Raw genomic sequence first — 20,170 nt, 5'->3', positions numbered from 1 at the left:
ACCCACTGAGCATCCACCAGCTGAGACGATAGCTGTAGGAACCAATATGCAGAGTCCTTACCTCCCCTCCTGAACCACTCCAGAGATTCCAAACAGACCAAAGTCTGTAATAATCACTTTATTGGTGTCATGAAAGACGTTCTTCGACTTCAAGTCCTTGTGGACAATGCCTTTGGCATGCAGATAGCCCATTCCCTGTGTAGATTGAAGGATGCAAATAAGGACATAGAGTAAATATACATTACACATTTATACTGAACAAAAATATAAACACAACATGTAAAGTGTTGGTCCCATGTTTCATGAGCTGAAATAAAAGATCCCAGGAATGTTCCATACACACAAAAATATTATTTCTCTCAAAATTTGTGCACAAATGAGTTTACATCCCTGTTAGTGAGCATTTCTCCCATGCCAAGATAATCCATCCACCTGACAGGTGTGGCATATCAAGAAGATAATTAAACAGGTGATCATTACACAGGTGCTGGGGACAACACAAGGCCACTAAAATGTGCAGTTTTGTCATTGCAAAATGCCACAGATGTCTCAAGTTTTGAAGGAGCATGCAATTGGCATACTGATTGCAGGAATGTCCACCAGAGCTGTTGCCAGAGACTTGAATGTTCATTTCTCTACCATAAGCCGCCTCCAACATCGTTTTAGAGAATTTGGCAGTAGGTCCAACCGGCCTCACAACTACAGACCATGTGTAACCATGCCAGCCCAGGACCTCTACATTCACCTGCTGGATCGTCTGAGACAAGCCACCTGGACAGCTGATGAAACTGTGGATTTGTACAACCAAGACATTTCTGCACAAACTGTCAAAAATCGTCTCAGGGAAGCTCCACTGCGTGCTCGTCGTCCTCACCTGGGTGTTGACATGACTGCTATTCGCCATCGTAACCGACTTCAGTGGGAAAATGCTCACCTTTGATGGCCACTGGCATGCTGGAGAAGTGTACTCTTCACAGATGAATCCCTGTTTCAACTAGTTGGAATCGGCTAAACTTTGAACATTGAGATATTAAATGAATGATAGGAAATGAAAGAGACTGGGTTATGTTAGAAGTTAATGGTTTTCAGAAGAAAGAAGAAGGCTTTGGAATGTGTTTGATGGAGAAAAGGAGAGCGATGTGTTGATACAGGGGAGACAGATGGACATCTGTGTATTAGATGAAAGAGGGGTTGAGGTCAGAGAACCTGTTACCCTCTTTATTAGCTTCCTGTAGAGCCATAAAATGTAAGGATTGGAGAGAAAGGGGGATGCATGTAAACTGTGAAGTCTGAAATATTTTGCTGTCTGATTTCAGCTGTACAGAACCTTTGGGGATGATTAAACTTGGTTAAAGATTCTCTAGTGTCCGTGAGTTATTTACTCTGAAAAATAAGAACCTAACAAACTGTACCGGCAGATGGCAGGTACGTAGTGTGGCGTAGTGTGGGCGAGTGGTTTGCTTATGTCAATGTTGTAAACAGAGTGCCCCATGGTGGGCAGGCATAAGCTATGGACAACAAACACAATTGCATTTTATCGATGGCAATTTGAATGCACAGAGATACCGTGACTAGATCCTGAGGCCCATTGTCGTGCCATTCATCCGCCGCCATCACCTCATGTTTCAGCATGATAATGCACGGCCCCATGTCGCAAGGATCTGTACACAATTCCTGGAAGCTGAAAATGTCCCAGTTCTTCCATGGCCTGCATACTCACCAGACATGTCACCCATTGAGCACGTTTGGGATGCTCTGGATCGACTTTACGACAGCGTGTTCCAGTTCCCGACAATATCCAGCAACCTCGCACAGCCATTGAAGAGGAGTAGGACAACATTCCACAGGCCACAATCAACAGCCTGATCAACTCTATGCGAAGGAGATGTGTCGCGCTGCATGAGGCAAATAGTGGTCACACCAGATACTGACTGGTTTTCTGATCCACACCCCTACTTTTGTTTTTAAGGTATCTGTGACCAACAGATGCATATCTGTATTATCAGTCATGTGAAATCCATAGAATAGGGCTCAATTCATTTATTTCAATAGACTGATTTCCTTAAATGAACTGTAACTCATTGAAATTGTTGCATGTTGCATTTCTTTCGTTGGTAAGTGTGTGTGTGTGTGTGTGTGTATATATATACTGTATATATATAACACACACACACACGTACAAATGTGAAAGTATTGAACAGGGACAGAAGTTACCTTTACAATTTCTTGAGCAATTTGCCTCGTCTTGTTTATATCCAGTGTGTTTTTGGTGTCTCGAACGACAGAGTATAGTGTCCTCCCTTTACAGAAACTAGAGAAACACTTGAATTAACAAATGGAACTAAACAAATAAACAACAGCTATGGTTGACTGAATATAACAAAAGGATAAGTTATTATTCTAGATGCGATTTAGCCCCTCCTACCTGGTGATGATGGCAAGGTGGGGAGGGGCCATGCATGCCCCCATGAAGAGGACCACGTTCTCATGACGGGTCTGTCTGTAGTTCATCACCTCCTTCTTAAACAGCTTCAGGTGGTCCTGGTTGTTCCCATCTATCTCCAGCAGCCTGATGGCCACCTCTCCATGCCAACGGCCCTTATGCACCTTGCCCCAACGGCCCTGGAGTGAGTGATTTAATGACAGTTTGAGAAACAGACTTTAGATGGGTTTAAAACTGAAAACACTGATAGTTTGATGCAAATATAGCTCATTCTATATTTTAGATCACCTTCCCAATGAGCTCTCCCAGGTCCAGCTGTTCGAAGGGGATGTCCCACTCCTGCAAGTAGACACTGGTCTGGCTGGCCTTACGGGAGATGGGACCTTTCCAGCGACCTCCCCTTGAGTTGGGCAGGTCATCCAACTCATCACCATCACACTCACCATCCGAACCCCCATTCATCTCACTCCCACCCCCATCTTCATCATCATCATCTTCCTCCTCCTCATCTTCTTCCTCCACTACTGGGTCTGGGTCGATCTCAGGTTCAACCACCTCCTCATCCTCTTCTTCCTCCTGTAGGACATTCATGCATGTTGGGTTTTGGGCATGTGTCTGCATGTGTCACAGTTACTTCGCACGCACATACTCAGTTTTTACCTCTCCGTCCTCATCCTCGGCCAGTTCAGAGTGTATGTCATCTGCTGGTTCAGTCTCACTGTTGAGACAGGGTAAACCACAGTCACAATGTCAGAGTATGCCGAGTATTGTACCATTAAAACACTATTGATAAATTAAATAGACAGGCAAGCCTTACACTGTGTCATGGAGGGCTTCAGAGTGCAACGTAGAAGAACTGGACACATCTGGGAGAAAAAATACAAATGTTCAGTATGTAATAAAAATAATGTGGCTTTTTGCTTGTAAAGACAAAATTGCGTCCCTCATGTAGTTCCTTTGCCCACTTATATTGTCGCTTTGCCATAGCAATGTGTTGACAACATCCACCATAACGAGACATGCAATTCCCAAACTCCCCAGCAGGTGGCACAGAGACCCATCTCCACATGAGACAATGCAGTCTAAATATCACACAACACATTATTCTAAAACATTCACAAATGCACAACTTTGTCATGTAATTCACTAAGCCTGTGAGTACATGCAGGAGATAGAGAGAATTGACAAGGCTGGGGACGTGGGCAGGTGTGAGCGCAGCACAACAGTCTGTCTGGGACCGTACTGTAAACTCACCAGGGAAGATAAACTGCTGTCTATGCTGAAAGTAGCAGGCAGCTTAGGGAAAAGACAGGGAAGAACCAACAAGCATGGAGTGGAGAGAGAGACTCTGGGTTAGAGTAGCCGTTAAAATAACCCCAGTCACTCCCACCCCCCTGAGGAGTGGTATTAATGCAGAGAGGGAGAGAGAGGGAGGACGACCACTGCTGCCCGGCCATTACATTCCACGATTAACGTTCAACATTCGCTAAACAGGAAATGTGACTCAGGGAGACCTTCTGTGTAATCAAGAACACAATGCAAGCATGCGCTTTGATAGTGGGAGTATGCTGGCTTATTTTTGTGCAGTGGACATGCTTGTGTGGTTAAGTGTATATTAATTTGTGTGTTTGCATGTGTGTATATTCATTTGTGTGTTTGCATGTGAGAGAGTGTGAGAGAGAGAAAGGGAGACACTCCAGGTGATTGTGTGTATCTGTTGAGGTGATTGTGTGTATCTGTTGAGGTGATTGTGTGTATCTGTTGAGGTGATTGTGTGTATCTGTTGAGGTGATTGTGTGTATCTGTTGAGGTGATTGTGTGTATCTGTTGAGGTGATTGTGTGTATCTGTTGAGGTGATTGTGTGTATCTGTTGAGGTGATTGTGTGTATCTGTTGAGGTGATTGTGTGTATTTGTTGAGGTGATTGTGTGTGTTCCTGTATTTGCATAGGCGTGTGACTGACGGTCAGGGACCTACCTGGGAAGTGGAAGCGGTTGTCCCGGTGGACCTTGGGTGAGGAGTTGGGGGGCGGGGTAGCACTGGGAGGGTTCTGGAAAGGGGCAGGGGAGGAGGGTGTGGAGGAGGTGGTGGAGGACGGGTTACTGCTGGAGTCCAACTGGTTCAGCGCAGGGGGGTGATCCTGACCGAAGGAGAAGAAATACACACTTGTCTGTTCTAACAGCACCATGCATATCATTATCATCAAAGGTGTGATGTAATATCCAATATCTACCTTTTTGGTGATGGCCTTTGGCAGTGTGCCAAACTGTGGTGTCTCTAATGGCCGGTCTACAGGGTTGTTGATGTCAGACGGCACAGACTCAGTCCTCCGGATTTTGGTGACTGGAAAGAAGAGATTGGGACCATTACACTAATGCTTGTTGAATCAAATGGGTAAACCATGAATCCATGGATGAACATGAGAAGCAAGAAAGGGCTTACTTGGCAGGAAAGAGATTCTGCAGGAGGGAGCTTCTTTAGTACACTTGTTATGGCACTTTAACCTGCAGACAGGAAACCACCAATCAGAGAACAGTAGAGAACAACTGATCACCAAAAGAAGATTACGATCGATGCAAAAAAAATACAACTTCGAGACACTCAATCCAACACCAGAACATCTCAGAGACTCCTCCATCTCCTCCTCTCCTTACTCCACTCACCTGCAGTGTTTACACTTCACACCAAACATCATGTTCTTCTGACAGACCTGACACGTCTGGGACAGCCACGACTTGGTGGAAAACCTTCACACAGAATCCTCAATTACTTAAACCATCAATCCTTTTTTGCTCTATATACTGTGGATTTAAAGTATATTTGACATTTGTATCATGGTAGTCTCTGGCCTAAAGGCCCCGTGTGGCTCAGTTGGTAGAGCATGGCGCTTGCAACGCCAGGGTTGTGGGTTCGATTCCCACGGGGGGCCAGTACAAAAAAAAAAGTATGAATGTATGTACTTGTTAGTCGCTCTGGATAAGAGCGTCTGCTAAATGACGTAAATGTAAATGTAAGGTGTATGACATGAGGTAGTTGCCAACCTGTGAGTGACGGCCAGGCCTATGTCTCTCCTCACTGCCTGTGGGGAGCCACGGTGCAACCCCATGTTATCTGGAGAGAGAGAGAGATGTCAAACACTAGTAGTCAAACGAACCTAGACAGAGGAGGATTTGCCTAAACATTAAGTATTAGCACAGATATGGCAATTTATTTATGAAGTTTAGTGGCTACTATCAAAAATGAAATCACTGGTGCTTAGAGAATTGCAAAATGTTGTTACCTTTCCCAAAATTCCCAGGATTTCCAGAAATCCCTGCTGGAAGACTCCTGGAAATTCCCAGAATTTTGCAACCCTAGTGTTGATGTTGCTTATAACTTGCCACACTATGTGCCAATCCAATGAAAAACATTTACTGTTCATTTTACAAGTTAAAACAAATTTGCGTGAGACCTAATGACGTTGGTTTGGTAGGTGAATCTCCTACACATGAATCATTATGGACAAATACACTATGTGCCAAACCAATGAAAAACATTTACTGTTCATTTTACAAGTGAAAACGAATTTGCGTGAGACCTAATGACGTTGGTTTGGTAGGTGAATCTCCTACACATTAATCATTATGGACAAATACACTATGTGCCAAACCAATGAAAAACATTTACTGTTCATTTTACAAGTGAAAACGAATTTGCGTGAGACCTAATGACGTTGGTTTGGTAGGTGACGCTCCTACACATGAATCATTACAGACACGAAACGGCACGCATGCAACTGCACACACACACGACTTTGTGGGAGTGTTAGATTTCTCTCTAAGCTGTCGAATGAATTGGAAGAGTAATGTCATTTCGCTAGAACCAATGGAACAGAAAACGCTCCCTCCAACACATCACAGCCCTCAGATGGAACAATCCCAGCAATCTACTGACAGAACCACTCTCAGCCAGACTGGGACGGCTACTGTGACCCTACAGCCAGCTACTGGGAAATACATTCGGCTCTTTACAAAGAGCACACATACAAACGGTCTATTTCATCTGAGTAATTCACCATGCATTTACCAATCTATTTCAGTGAAGATTCCTTACATATAGCCTAAACGGGGTAAGTCAAAATGTATTTGTACTCACTCTTGAGGTGAGATGAATGCTCCTCCATCAGTGTAGGGGTGCCAGGTAGGGTGTAGGGGGCGGGGGCAGGGGTGGAAACCCCAGGGGTGCGGGCAGCCCGGTGGGGGGAACGGGAGGGTGAGTCCTCACAGCCATTCCCATTGATCTGAACATTGAGGAACAACTTATTCTTCTTTGCACACCTGAGGGGAACAAACAACTCTGGGACGTCAGTACAGTGGCCCACTGCTGCCCTCACACCCTCATATCAACACACAGTCAACACTGGATTACTCAATGACAATCCAAAATGGGCCTCCATACAGATCATCTTTCACCAGAGATAATTATTTAATGGCCATACTGTATGAACAATGTTATGTAAGTGTCAGAGAGGTGAGGAAGACAGGCAGGGAGGGAGGCAGTAGCAGCATGCCTTGGCATACAGCAACACGTATATTGAACATTTGAGTCATTTAGCAGACGTTCTTATCCAGAGTGACTTTTAGAGTTAAGTGCCTTACTCAAGGACACAGACACATTTTTCACCTTGTTGACTCGGGATTCGAACCAGCAACCTTTCAGTTACTGGCCCAATACTCTAACCACTAGGCTACCTGCTGCCATTTGGAGGACAATACAATTAAATAAATAAAAACAGGCACAGGGAAGACTGAGCCACACCCTCCACCACAGGGGAGTAGAGCTTAGCAGAGCACAGGCCAAAGGGCTTTGCGTCCTCTTCCTGGTCAGGAATAAAGAGGGCTGATCCAGAAGCACACAGCCCCACTGCCTGCCCGCCTGCTTTCTCTGGGCTCCACACAGTGGAGAAGGCCACGTCTGTCTGTAACTCCCTATGCCTCCGCTCACACTCATCAGTGTCCTCACAGGCTAGGTCTGGGGTCATAGGGTATACTTCTATATACATGTACATAATGTATGTATCATTAAGCTGTAGTATCAGTCCTGTTTAAATACTTCTGTCTAGTCAGGTTTCATTATGGCTGAGCTTTCCATCACTAATGCAACATCATTACAAACAGGATATTACTGATATGCGTTAGTAAACTCAGGAAAAAAAAGAAATGTCAGGACCCTTTTTCAGGACCCTGTCTTTCAAAGATAATTTGTAAAAATCCAAATAACTTCAAAGATCTTCATTGTAAAGGGTTTAAACACTGTTTCCCATGCTTGCTCAATGAACCATAAACAATTAATGAACATGCACCATGGGAACGGTCGTTAAGACACTAACAGCTTACAGACGGTAGGCAATTAAGGTCACAGCTATGAAAACTTAGGACACTAAAGAGGCCTTTCTACTGACTCTGAAAAACACCAAAAGAAAGATGCCCAGGGTCCCTGCTCATCTGCGTTAACGTGTCTTAGGCATGCTGCAAGGAGGCATGAGGACTGCAGATATGGCCAGGGCAATAAATTGCAATGTCCGTACTGTGAGATGCCTAAGACAGCCCTACAGGGAGACAGGATGGACAGCTGATCGTCCTCGCAGTGGCAGACCACGTGTAATAAAAACCTGCACAGGATCGGTACATCCAAACATCACACCTGCGGGACAGGTACAGGATGGCAACAACAACTGCCCGAGTTACAACAGGAACGCACAATCCCTCCATCAGTGCTCAGAGTGTCCGTAAAAGGCTGAGAGAGGCTGGACTGAGGGCTTGTAGGCCTTTTGTAAGGCAGGTCCTCACCAGACATCACCGGCAACAACGTCGCCTATGGGCACAAACCCACCGTCGCTGGACCAGACAGGACTGGCAAAAAGTGCTCTTCACTGACGAGTCGCAGTTTTGTCTCACCAGGGGTGATCGTCGGATTCGCGTTTATTGTCGAAGGACTGAGGGTTAGACCGAGGCCTGTACTCTGGAGCGGGATCGATTTGGAGGTGGAGGGTCCATCATGATCTGGGGCGGTGTGTCACAGCATCATCGGACTGAGCTTGTTTTCATTGTAGGCAATCTCAACGCTGTGCGTTACAGGGAACACATCCACCTCCCTCATGTGGTACCCTTCCTGCAGGCTCATCCTGACATGACAATGCCACCAGCCATACTGCTCGTTCTGTGCGTGATTTCCTGCAAGACAGGAATGTCAGTGTTCTGCCATGGCCAGCGAAGAGCCCAGATCTCAATCCCATTGAGCACGTCTGGGACCTGTTGGATCAGAGGGTGAGGGCTAGGGCCATTCCCCCCAGAAATGTCCGGGAACTTGCAGGTGCCTTGGTGGAAGAGTATGGTAACATCTCACAGCAAAAACGGGCAAATCTGGTGCAGTCCATGAGGAGGAGATGCACTACAGTACTGAATGCAGCTGGTGGCCACACCAGATACTGACTGTTATGAACCCCCCTTTGTTCAGGGACACATTATTCCATTTCTGTTAGTCACATATCTGTGGAACTTGTTCAGTTTATGTCTCAGTTGCTGAATCTTGTTATGTTCATACATGTATTTACACATGTTAAGTTTGCTGACAAACGCAGTTGACAGTGAGAGGACGTTTCTTTTTTTGCTGAGTTTATGTGTGTTTAATAGGTAAACTCATCTAGTACCCCCTTTGCTTCCAGAACAGCCTGAATTACTTTGGGACATTCGGACATTCGGAAATGTCGGAAATGTTCCAGTTATTGCAGATTGGACGGCGGTACATTCAATCTGCCAACAGCCCGTTCCATCTCATCCCAAAGAGGCTGGGGACTGCGCAGGCTACTCAAGTAAACTGAACTTGCTGTCATGTTTCAGGCAATGTTTTTACACTCCTCAATTGTCCAGTGTTGGTGATCGCGTGCCCTCTGGAGCCACTTCTTGTTTTGAGCTGATAGGAGTGGAACCCGGTGTGGTCATCTGCTGCAATATCCCATCCGTGACAAGGATTGACAAGTTATGAGTTCCGAGATGCCGTTCTGTACACCACTGTTGTACTGCGCCATTATTTGTCTTTTTGTGGCCCACCTATTAGCTTGGTTCCAGAACAGCAGGATTCTTGCCATTCTCCTTCGACCTCACACATCAACAAGCTGTTTTGGCCCACAGGACTGCCGCTGACTGGATGTTTGTTTGTTTGTCCACCATTCTCGGTGAACACTAGACACTGTCTTGCATGAAAAGCCCAGGAGGGCGGCTGTTTCTGAGATGCTGGATCCGGCGTGCCTGGCAACGACGATCATACCACGCTCAAAGTCGCTTAGGTCACTCGTTTTGCCCATTCTCGTTCAATTGAACAGTAACTGAATGTCTCGATGCCTGTCTGCCTGCTTTATATAGCAAGCTACGGCCACACTTTCGTGAAGGGGGTGGTGTACTTAATAACCTGTATGTGTGTGTCTTGCCCTGCTTTGAGAATCAGGCCATAGAAAAGCTTCCTGTTTTGGCATTACTCATCATCTCTGGGAATCTGTGGGGATTAGCTCTGGCCGTATACACATTAAGGCAGCAGCAGGCAGGATATGATGTGTGTGTGTGTGAGTACAAGTGTGTGTGAAAAGCCCTGCCCTTAAACATCCAGTTGTAACATCATAATAGGGTGGAGGTGTGTCCTATATTCAACACTGTTCCAAGATTTTGAGCAGTGTGGAAAACTGCCCAGACACTGGTCACAATGACCTCACACACGCAAGCAAAATAACTTTTTAGAAATCTCTCGACAAGGGGACCACCATGATTACTCTAGGTCATAAAGGACTGGAAGTCACACACAAAGCCTAGGGCACGGGAACAAGAAGTGACCTACTTGTTGGTTGGCGGCTCCTCGATGCGGTTCCCCAGCTGGGACTCGTGGCTCTTGCTGCGGGTCAGGGTGATGTTGGGCAGAAGGTGCAGCACCTTGCGGGAGGGGGGCGGCGGGGTGCAGGGGGGCTTCAGCCTGTGGCGTCTCTTGGAGGGCGGGGTGAGGGGCGGGGTGGAGTTGTGCCCGTGGAGTCGCCCCTGTCGGGCGGCAGAGAGGGGGAAGGGGTCTGTGAGGGGGCTGTCAGCGTAAACGTACGCCCCGTGGGCCTCGGGACCAGGCATTGTAGACACGGAGAAGGACCGGGGATGGGCACAGGCGGTGCAGGGGGTGGAGGGAGTGGATGGGGTGGTGGGGGGCCGAGCAAGAGGAGAGGGGCTGTGGGGGCGCATTGGACCCCCCATCCCTCCCAAAAGCTGGTCGGGAGGCAGCAGCAGAGAGCCACTTTCTCGCCGGGTGGGCTCAGAGAACCAGGGCCCCCCATCCTCTCTTAGCTCTCCATCTATAGGGGAGACACAGAAAAGGGTTACAGACCTGTTAGTCATACTAGCACATTCCACCCCACAACCCCTTAACCTAGTGTCTTTTGTCCTACAACATAACCTTACCCTGGGTGGCAGCCTGCTGCTGCTGGCAGGGCTAATAGAGCAGAACCAGCCTGGCGCTGAGACTAACAGTCAGTAAACCTCCACAGAGACAGGTCAGATCAGGCAGATTCTCCAAGGGACGGACAGACAGAGACAGCCTACCAGCCAGACAGACACCCACCTGATTCAGTGGCACTCTTCAGGCAGGAGAGGGCAGCGCTGAGCCTGGAACACTCCTCTAAACTGGAGCCCAGTCTCCTCATGGTCTCCCGCACGTGAGAACCTGGCATCTGCAGCAAGGCATCCAAGGACAGCTTCACCGGCACCGCCTGGCGAGAGGAGCAGAGAGAGACAAGGTCAGGAGGAGGTGAGTGATCAGTACCACCACACACTATCCAGTCGGACCTCTCCATACAGTACAACGTGATAGAGCACGGATAAATACAACATAACCACGGATAATTTTTAAAATAAAAGAAAACATTTATACCCCTTTCTCTCCCCAATTTCGTGGTATCCAATTGGTACTTACAGTCTTGTCTCAACCCAGAATCTCTGCAAGTCCCGTACGGAGTCGGGAGAGGCAAAGGTCAGGAGAGGCGAAGCCGAACTGCTTCTTGACACAGTGCCCACTATACCCGAAAGCCAGCCGCACCAATGTGTCAGAGGAAACAACGTACACCTGGCGACCGTGTCAGCGTGCACTGCACCCGGCCCGCCACAGGAGTCGCTAGTGCGCGATGGGACAAGGACATCCCTGCCGCTGGGCCAATTGTGTGGCGCCCCATGGGTCTCCCGGTCTCGGCCGGCTGCGACAGAGCCTGGACTTGAACCCAGAATCTCTAGTGGCACAGCTAGCACTGCGATGCAGTGCCTTAGATCACTGCGCCACTCGGGAGGCAGACGTATACATCTTACACTAGTATGCTAGTATCCAACTCGCCTATGCTAGACACAAAAGGTGATCGTTGTTCATTCTCATCAACCAGAACCAGCCAGCACAGACAGACATCTATCTCCAGATATATCCACAGAGCAGGACAGGACAGGCCAGAACAGGAGCTGAGACCAGCAAGTACAGACTGACTGACTGACTGGCCAAAGCCCCCTGGGTCCTTCCACCTAGAGGAGAACAAAGAAACTCGGAACAATGAGGGTCTTCGAACAAATGCTCCATCTTCTGGCTAGAAATAGAGATTTGATTCCATTAGTAGGTGGTGGCACAGCAGCGTGACTGTGTTTGTGTCGCAAACAGTACACACCTTCCATTCCCAGTAGTTTCTCTGTGCATCACTCACAGTCTACTTGTGTGCACTCAAATCCACCACACAAATGAGAAATTAATGCAAAATGGTGAGAAAATGTATTCCATGGTCAATAGAACATAACTATTGTGGCAATAGTTTTGGAATTGAAATTATTCGCAAGCCTGTGAGTTGTTGCCTGTATTGGTTTAGGACTTTCAGTCACCTTCTTGAAGTGTGTCATTCTAACATTGTGTACCTGGATATACATTACGCTGTCTAAAAACATGAGTTGTTATGCCCGTACTTCAGACATACCTTTGTCCTCTCATCTATGGGTTGACTACCCTATATTACAGCCTATTTTACCAGCCACTCCCGACTCCCCGAACCACCCTATGTCTCAAAGGTGAGCTGTAACCAATAACTATGTCCTCAGGACAAGCTGTGCAACCAGGAGACATGACAAGGAGAAGAGATTCACTAAACAGCCGGGTCTAGTGCTTCAGGCTGGATCACCACTGGCACAAACCATCAGGAAACCTTCATCTAAACAAACAAACCCAACACTCTGCAGGCTGCCCAACACAGTCCTGGGATTAGACATGCGCAGTCAAAACCCAAACAGCTGTGTGAAATGACAATGTCCAATGAGCAAAAAACAGTGGCACACCGCCAAAAATTGGACGCTTTAAAATGGCATGAAGGTCATAACAGCAGGAAAAGCCATGTTGTTTCTGTACCATTTAAGTTTTAAAAAAATTCTGCCTCCAGAAACCATTTTTTTTTTACAACCGGATAGAACACGTTTGATTTAAAATATACTTACAGAATTATTGAGCTGTAGCTTTGTTTACATACCATGTGGAAGAGTTAACATGATGAAGAGATCTACTCATTCCAGCGAGAGGAATCCACTACTTCCACAACCCTCAAGTCATACACCACCAATAACCCCACTATCCAGCCATCTCTCCCTCCCTCTTAGCCAAGCCATTGGCTCGTCCTTCCCCTCCCTTCCTCCTCTCCCTCCCCCCCTCTTAGCCAAGCCATTGGCTCGTCCTTCCCTGCCCCTCCCTTCCTCCTCTCCCTCCCCCCTCTCCCTCCCCCCTCTCCCTCCGTCTTAGCCAAGCCATTGGCTCGTCTTTCCCTGCCCCTCCCTTCCTCCTCTCCCTCCCCCCTCGCCAAGCCATTGGCTCGTCCTTCCCTGCCCCTCCCTTCCTCCTCTCCCTCCCCCCTCTCCCTCCCTCCCTCTTAGCCAAGCCATTGGCTCGTCCTTCCCTGCCCCTCCCTTCCTCCTCTCCCTCCCCCCTCGCCAAGCCATTGGCTCGTCCTTCCCTGCCCCTCCCTTCCTCCTCTCCCTCCCCCCCTCTTAGCCAAGCCATTGGCTCGTCCTTCCCTGCCCCTCCCTTCCTCCTCTCCTCTCCCTCCCCCCTCTCCCTCCCTCTTAGCCAAGCCATTGGCTCGTCCTTCCCTGCCCCTCCCTTCCTCCTCTCCCTCCCCCCTCTCCCTCCCTCTTAGCCAAGCCATTGGCTCGTCCTTCCCTGCCCCTCCCTTCCTCCTCTCCCTCCCCACTCTCCCTGCCTCCTCCAGTACAGGTCTAGGCACACAGCTCAGTCAGTCTGTGAGGTAGCCAGAGACACAGAGAGAAGAGGGGATACTGAGGACCTGGCTGGGTTGGGGTAAGTGTGTGAGTATGACTACAGTGGGCTACAGTCCGCCTTCTCCCCATAAAGTGCTGATGTCAGCCTGGCTACTCCAGGGTCTGTGACTCACTGGCCAGGTCTAACCCTCAAGTTCAACACAGGTGTGATCACAGAGTCAGGAGGAGCCCCTGCTGGCCTGAAGCACATTGTGTGGATGGGAATGAACCCTGTAACCTTACAGAGCTAAAACCATTGTCTCACCAGCCTCAACAAGCTAAGAAGATATTTCTGGAAATACTGTATCTAAGACAAGAAAATACTCATTTTCTATGTAACAAAAAGCATTTTCAGTTTCTCGGATATGTTCGGTCTGGGTTACATTCACGTGTAGAAGCAGGCTCATCCAGTTGGATGGCTTCCAGGAGCGCTGTCACAATGAGGCTTTTGGCATTACTTTCAATTAAGACCATAAGATACACACAGACCTGCAAGAGGCTCCCAACTTGATTTCCACAGATTTGGCTGGTTATGTAACATTATGTAAGCCTTGCTTGTTAGGCTAGTGGCCAATCTTCAAAAAGGGCTTTAGCTTTTGAGATACTCCTACCTGTTGTAAAACAAGTGCAACCATGCTTTTCCAGATCTCTAAGGTCTTCCATATAATAAATGGATGGTCGTATAAAAATATATTTTACTGCAAAAGTGGTTAAATTGGGGGTGTGGGGGGGGGTTACATAGGCTCATGTAACAGAATATTGCTAGCTCTGATATTGCTCAAATTTGGAATACAAGAAGTCAATTGTCTGCCCTACATACACAAACAAACAGCATTAGAATATCTTACATTTTAGTCATTTAGACCTGTAAACACACGGATACAATAGGCAGAAATATCAACTGTTAATATTTATGACTCCTGTAAATGTACATTTTTGGTAGTTGTTCAATAGATCACTTTTCAAGTCAAATTTGCTCTCATTCAGTGCTGTATGGTCTAGCCTGACAAAAATGCATACTGTTACACATGTTTTTTTATGTAGTGGCTATAGAGCCTCACAGTGGAGGTGTCATAATACCCATAAAATCTAGTGTGCAAACAGGGAAATGGTTCCAATCGTTTTTACTCCATTCATTTTTCCCATACGGAATTTTAGAAACACTTAAGTATAGACTTACCCTGGCGTGAAGTTTTTTAACCATAAAAACCTCTCTCGCACAAGGTGACCATTGGATTGTTCCGGTGCACTTTTATCCTGTTTGGATTGAGCTGGCACATTGCTTCTTCCAGACAATCATGTCCACCATCCTGCCTGTCTGCCCAGGGGTTTCTGTGTATTTTGACTGGGTGATGGTGAATGCAACCACACAAGTGCATAAGGCAGGAGTTCATTATAATGAACCAACACAACCTGACACTCATTTACAATAAATGCTATCAACTTACAGGGCGTGCATTGTCCTCATATGTACACATTTGGCTACCAACCATGGCTGGCCAGCCCATGTGACACCTGAACTGGACTTATGTGAAGAATGAGCTTTCATACTGAGGTGACTCATGCATTGGTCTGGGAAACTGCAGCAATCACAACATCCCTATATGGACATTTATGGCAAACAAGAGGCACCTTAGGATGGTAAAACTTGAAGTATGCTTGGGGTCATTGTCCATTTGGAAGACCCATTTGCAACCAAGCTTTAACTTCTTGACTGATGTCTTGAGATTCAATATATCCACATCATTTTCCTCCTCATGATGCCATCTATTTTGTGAAGTGCACCAGTCCCTCCTGCAGCAAAGCACCCCCACAACATCATGCTGCCACCCAGCGCTTCACGGTTGGGATTGTGTTCTTCGACTTGCAAGCGTCCCCCTTTTTCCCCCAAACATAATGATGGTCATTATGGCCAAACAGTTCTACTTTTGTTTCATCAGACCAGAGAACATTTCTCCAAAAAGTAAGATCTTTGTCTCCATGTGCAGTTGCAAACCGTAGTCTGGCTTTTTTTATGGCGGTTTTGGAGCAGTGGCTTCTTCCTTGCTGAGCGGACTTTCAGGTTATGTCGATATAGGACTCGTTTTACTGTGGAAAATGATACTTTTGTACCTGTTTCCTCCAGCATCTTCACAAGGTCCTTTGCTGTTGTTCTGGGATTGATTTGCACTTTTCACACCAAAGTACGTTCATCTCCTGAGCGGTATGACGTCTGCGTGGTCCCATGGTGTTTATACTTGCGTACTATTGTTTGTACAGATGAACGTAGTACCTACAGGCATTTGGAAATTGCTCCCAAGGATGAACCAGACTTGTGGAGGTCTACAATTATTTTTCTGAGGTCTTGGCTGATTTCTTTTGATTTTCCCATGATGTCAAGCAAAGAGGCACTGAGTTTGAAGGTAGGCCTTGAAATACATCCACAGGTACAGCTTCAATTGACTCAAAAAAAAAGCCATGACATCATTTTCTGTAATTTTCCAAGCTGTTTTAAGGCACAGTCAACTTAGTGTATGTAAACTTCTGACCCACTGGAATTGTGATACAGTGTATTATAAGTGAAATAATCTGTCTGTAAACAATTGTTGGAAGAATTACTTGTGTCATGCACAAAGTAGATGTCCTAACTGACTTGCCAAAACTATAGTGTGTTAACAAGACATTTGTGAAGTTTTATTGACTCCAACCTAAGTGTATGTAAACTTCCGACTTCAACTGTATATGTGTGGAGCTGTGCTACATCCCTCACAGCCAACGCTTCTTAGTCATAGCCTATGACCTAGCTACATTCTAACTAACATTTCAGTAACCCGAGGTCACCCTCACAGGTTCTGTCACTCTCCACATCTCCTGCTGGGCCTGCCCCAGTCCGTAATCAATGCCAACCACCCACGGCCAAATGTATTACGGTTGCTTTCCTGTAACTTGGTTACGCTACTTTGTCCTTGTGTCGTGAACAGTAGTGTAAAGTACTTAAGTAAAAATACTTTGAAGCACTACTTAGTTTTTTTCAGTATATCTACTTTACTATTTATATTTTTGACAACTTTTACTTCACTATATTCCTAAAGAAATGAATGTACTTTTTACTCCATATATTTTCCCTGACACCCAAAAGTACTCATTATATTTTGAATGCTTAGCAGGACAGGAAAATGGTCCAATTCATGCACTTATCAAGAGAACAAACCCGGGTCATCCCTTCTGTCTCTGATCTGGCGGACTCACTAAACACAAATGCTTTGTTTGTAAATTATATCGGAGTGTTGGAGTGTGCCCCTGGCTACCCGTAAATAAATAAAAAACACACAAATTGTGCTGTCTGGTTTGCTTAATATAAGGAATTTGCAATGATTTATGCTTTTACTTTTTAAGTATATTTAAAACCAAATACTTTTACTCAAGTAATATTTTACTGGGTGACTTTCACTTTACCTGAGTAATTTTCTATCAAGGCATCTTTACTTTTACTCAAGTATATCAATTGAGTACTTTTTCCACCACGGGTCGTGAAAGGCTTGTTATTATGTTTTGTGGAATTACCCATAGTTGATATGCTGTAAGTGTGTGAATGAGATTAAAACATGAATACACACATTGAAAAATTTGTTGGCGTCGGCTATTCAAACACAAAAGAGGTATGGCAGTGCCACTCACAGTCCTAGATATATCAAAAGCCTTAAGAAACAATTTTAAAGACAGAATAACACAATCAAAATTAACAAGGGCTACTTATATACAGGTTAATGTGTTTGAGTGTAATCGTGTTGGCCTTAATGGATTCAGAATAAAATTGATTCACACCAACAGTCTTTATAGGCATGAGTGTTGTACACAATTCTGAAAAAATAGCCTCAGTTGCAAAATTCTTATTGAAAGGTAATTTAACCTCCATCAAATGTTATTATTGCAGCCAAATTTGATTTTGGACACCATATTGGATTTGAGGCAAAATATCATGATAATCTGTGATTGCCCATTTGACTTAATTGCAAAACTAACGGCTAAAGATACAAAATCCTTTAAGGAACCTTGGACCCCCCCAAAAAGTAATGTTGATGTCTAAGCCAACTTGTTTTCCTTAGAGCAGATCACAATAGCTACAACATCAAAAATATGTTACTGTATGCATTTCTGTCAGGCAGAACCATACAGCAGAGAATGAGAGCAAATTTGACTTGGAAAGTTGTCTATTGAACAGCTTCCAAAAAGTGAAGTTTGGAATACAAACTTCATATGCTGTGTGTTTACAGGTCTATATTTCCAAAATCGGTTCACAGGGCACTGACAGATCACTCACTGGCCAATGAGTAAAAATAGAGCAATGATGAGAGCTGGGGGGAGTGAGAGCGCGATGGATTAGGGGTGGTGCCGTATCTGGGGTCCATCCAGAGTGTGTGGAATGTGACGGGAGCCTCTCAGCCAAAACAACACTAGTAAGTAGACAACAGAGCACCACTCTCCTCTGACCTGCCCCCTCCAGGCCTGGCCATAGCTAGGCTACAGCCTAGCCTAGCTAGTAGCTTGTATCCAGCCTGGCTGGCTGGGACAGCACATGCCTGAGGGACCTAATGAGAGCTGAGGACATGCAGACACAGAGCAGCAGCCAACAGGGGTCTAGCCTCTCTGTATGGGCTCCTGCAGTGGATTTCAGACTGTTGATTTGGACTGTAAAATGGTGAGTCAAGGTCACACACAGTAGCAGCCTGTTCTCTGAAATGTGTTAAACATTCCTGGTTTGTGGCTTCAAAACTGAGACAAAAAATGCATCATCTGCCATTTGAAATTGCTCTTGGTTACAACAGTATAATTTCTTAGGACACTAAATTGCATGATTTAAGATCCATGAGGCTGCAAACCCACGAGACTTGGATGGCTATATTCCACATTTGCTATCCTAACAATCCTTTCACATGAAGAGTCACATTTAGGCATGTAATTCCCCATACAGCATTCAACCAGTACATTTTATTGCAAGATACTGCTAGAATTGATCAGACCTAAACATTAGTGCTCTATGACAAGGAAGGAATGGGTTTATCAGAGTCTGTCATTACAAAATAAGCCCTGTACACATACTTACATTTGCACCAACATGCACACACACACACTTCTAAAACCTACCTCTATGAGCTCAGGTCTCAGGTTGACGGTCCGCAGCCAGTCCCCCAGCCGTGGGTAGCTGTCCAAGGCCTGAGGCCTCTCTGTCTCCGGCACTTTCTGCTTACACTGCAGCTGCTTACAAATGTACTTCATCAGCTTCACCTGCAGGGGGAAACAGAGAGGAGCACCAACAGAGAAAGGAGGGGCAGGTTAGTGTGATGATTTAGAGCACCAGTTCTGGCCTGCAGGATACCTGCTACTCTTCACTGTGTTGTCAAGTGTGTAGTTTAGTGTGACAGGGAAATATAGGTGAATTGAAAAAAGCCATGAACCCATTGGACAGTGGAAGCATAACTACAGAAATTATGGTATGCAAAATGTGAATGCACAATCGTTCTTTGCGGAAATAGTACATAGTAAACATTAAATACCAGGGATACATTCATTGAAATGTTAATCATTCCTTTTGCTCTGATTATATGTTGCTGAATTATTCTTTGTGCGTTATACTTCCATAACTATTCCTTGCATATTCAAATCATTGAATAACTGATTAACTAAACAGAAAACCTACAATAGACAGTGTACATATTAACTGGTAAATGAAAGCCAGAATAAGACGGCCACTGACAATGTCAAGTCATGTTTATAGCATGGGCTCTGTGCTGGAGATTTAGCAGATGCAAAGCCCCTTGTCAAATATTGGACAAGGACAAAAAAAAAAAGAATCCTATAAAACAAACATGGCTGCCCCAGAGACAACGAGGTAGCGTGCTGTTCTCTTTTATGTGTGGACTGTGGTAGAACAGTGGGGAGATGAACCAGCACCAGACACACACGGACACACACCATCCTTCTGGTGCTTTCTCCCAGAACATGAGGAGAGGCCAATCTGACACAAATTATCCAATCACGCAGACACATTTATTCATTCTACAACGTGGCATTTCTCTTCCATCCATGTTCCCACACAGGCAGTCAGAAAAGCAGGGCTGTCAAATAGATATAAATAGCTGTTATTATATGGAAGGGAACAGCAAGCTGGCCTTCTCATGAGGGTGTCTGCACCGCTGGCATGACAACCAAGTGTCATTTGAACATTGCAGCGGCTGAAAGCAGGAGAACAGTGACATCACAGTCCTGGGAGACACAAAGTTCACAGTGAGGCTAGCAGACAGCCTCTCAGACATCACATAAAAAATACCCCCCCCGGGCTTTTGTTTTTCTAGGTGCTAACCCAGGTATCACATTGTTCTTTCATCTGTCTGTCAGGACCGTGGGGTCCATCTTT

The 20,170-nt window shown here is 45.8% G+C and overlaps 1 protein-coding gene across 1 annotated transcript in view; it reads right to left on the bottom strand.

Annotated features, from left to right (window-relative positions):
* The window catches only part of LOC120045070 (kinase suppressor of Ras 1-like), a 35,862-nt gene that overhangs the window by 3,716 nt on the left and 11,976 nt on the right, over positions 1-20,170 (bottom strand). The window contains 14 exon segments of the mRNA XM_038989921.1: positions 62-195; positions 2,215-2,311; positions 2,426-2,622; positions 2,732-3,019; positions 3,104-3,161; positions 3,261-3,309; positions 4,421-4,583; positions 4,677-4,786; positions 4,886-4,947; positions 5,107-5,190; positions 5,485-5,554; positions 10,296-10,805; positions 11,072-11,219; positions 18,901-19,041. Of these exon segments, the coding sequence (XP_038845849.1) occupies positions 62-195; positions 2,215-2,311; positions 2,426-2,622; positions 2,732-3,019; positions 3,104-3,161; positions 3,261-3,309; positions 4,421-4,583; positions 4,677-4,786; positions 4,886-4,947; positions 5,107-5,190; positions 5,485-5,554; positions 10,296-10,805; positions 11,072-11,219; positions 18,901-19,041 (2,111 nt within the window).

This window comes from Salvelinus namaycush, chromosome 3 (genome assembly GCF_016432855.1).
Source record: "Salvelinus namaycush isolate Seneca chromosome 3, SaNama_1.0, whole genome shotgun sequence".
Lineage (NCBI taxonomy): Eukaryota > Metazoa > Chordata > Actinopteri > Salmoniformes > Salmonidae > Salvelinus > Salvelinus namaycush.
The sequence above is the reverse complement of the archived record's forward strand: the minus strand, read 5'-3'. Positions and strand labels throughout refer to the sequence as shown.